Here is a 703-nt window from a genome sequence, read left to right as displayed (position 1 = left end):
CCCAGATAGATCTGTTTTTTTATTTTATTAAAGATTCTTACATATCTTGTATTTGTCTTCCAGTTCTAAATTTAGATGGATACATAGGTAGTAGTATGAGCTCATTGAGTTAATTATAAATCCATGTTTTGTTGCATAAGTTTTGTAATTTTCTGTGAGAAAGCAACTTTACTAGCCAGACAGGACCTTGGTCACAGAGTCACCTCTGGCTACCTAGCCTCCTATATTACTTTCAATTCAGATACACTTTGCCATGCTTAGATGCTTCAAAATGATTTTAAACTTCATACTTAACAAACTTCCAGAACATAGCATGCAAAAAATGATTTAGACAAAGAATGTAAATATAGATTTATAAGTAAAAACCTACATATACATGCTACAGATTCATTGTTATTCAGTTAATAATATTAATAAAAAAAAAAAAATGTAACAAAGCCTTATTTAAGATTAATTAAAAATGTTTGATGTCTGGAGAATGGTGCCTCTTGCTTGCAGAAACTTCTAACACATTACTTGGGGAAACGTGTTATGTTAAAAAGCATTTTGCATGTCTTACCAGATCCCAGTAACCCAAAGCGTGTGCTGGTCAGGAAGTTAGTGTTGGTTGCAGAGGACCAACCTGAGATGGTGCTTGATCTCACCACAGCATTGGATACTCTTAAGGATAAACCATTTACTATAAAGGTAAGAAGTAATATTG

General features: G+C 32.9%; 1 protein-coding gene across 1 annotated transcript in view; it reads left to right on the top strand.

The window, feature by feature from the left end:
• The window catches only part of LOC119584989 (rho GDP-dissociation inhibitor 2-like), a gene marked incomplete at its 5' end in the record, with an annotated part of 9,078 nt that overhangs the window by 3,979 nt on the left and 4,396 nt on the right, over positions 1-703 (top strand). The window contains 1 exon segment of the mRNA XM_037933597.1: positions 563-687. Within this exon segment, the coding sequence (XP_037789525.1) occupies positions 563-687 (125 nt within the window).

Source organism: Penaeus monodon, chromosome 19 (assembly GCF_015228065.2).
Source record: "Penaeus monodon isolate SGIC_2016 chromosome 19, NSTDA_Pmon_1, whole genome shotgun sequence".
In the NCBI taxonomy this organism is placed as follows: domain Eukaryota; kingdom Metazoa; phylum Arthropoda; class Malacostraca; order Decapoda; family Penaeidae; genus Penaeus; species Penaeus monodon.
The sequence above is the reverse complement of the archived record's forward strand: the minus strand, read 5'-3'. Positions and strand labels throughout refer to the sequence as shown.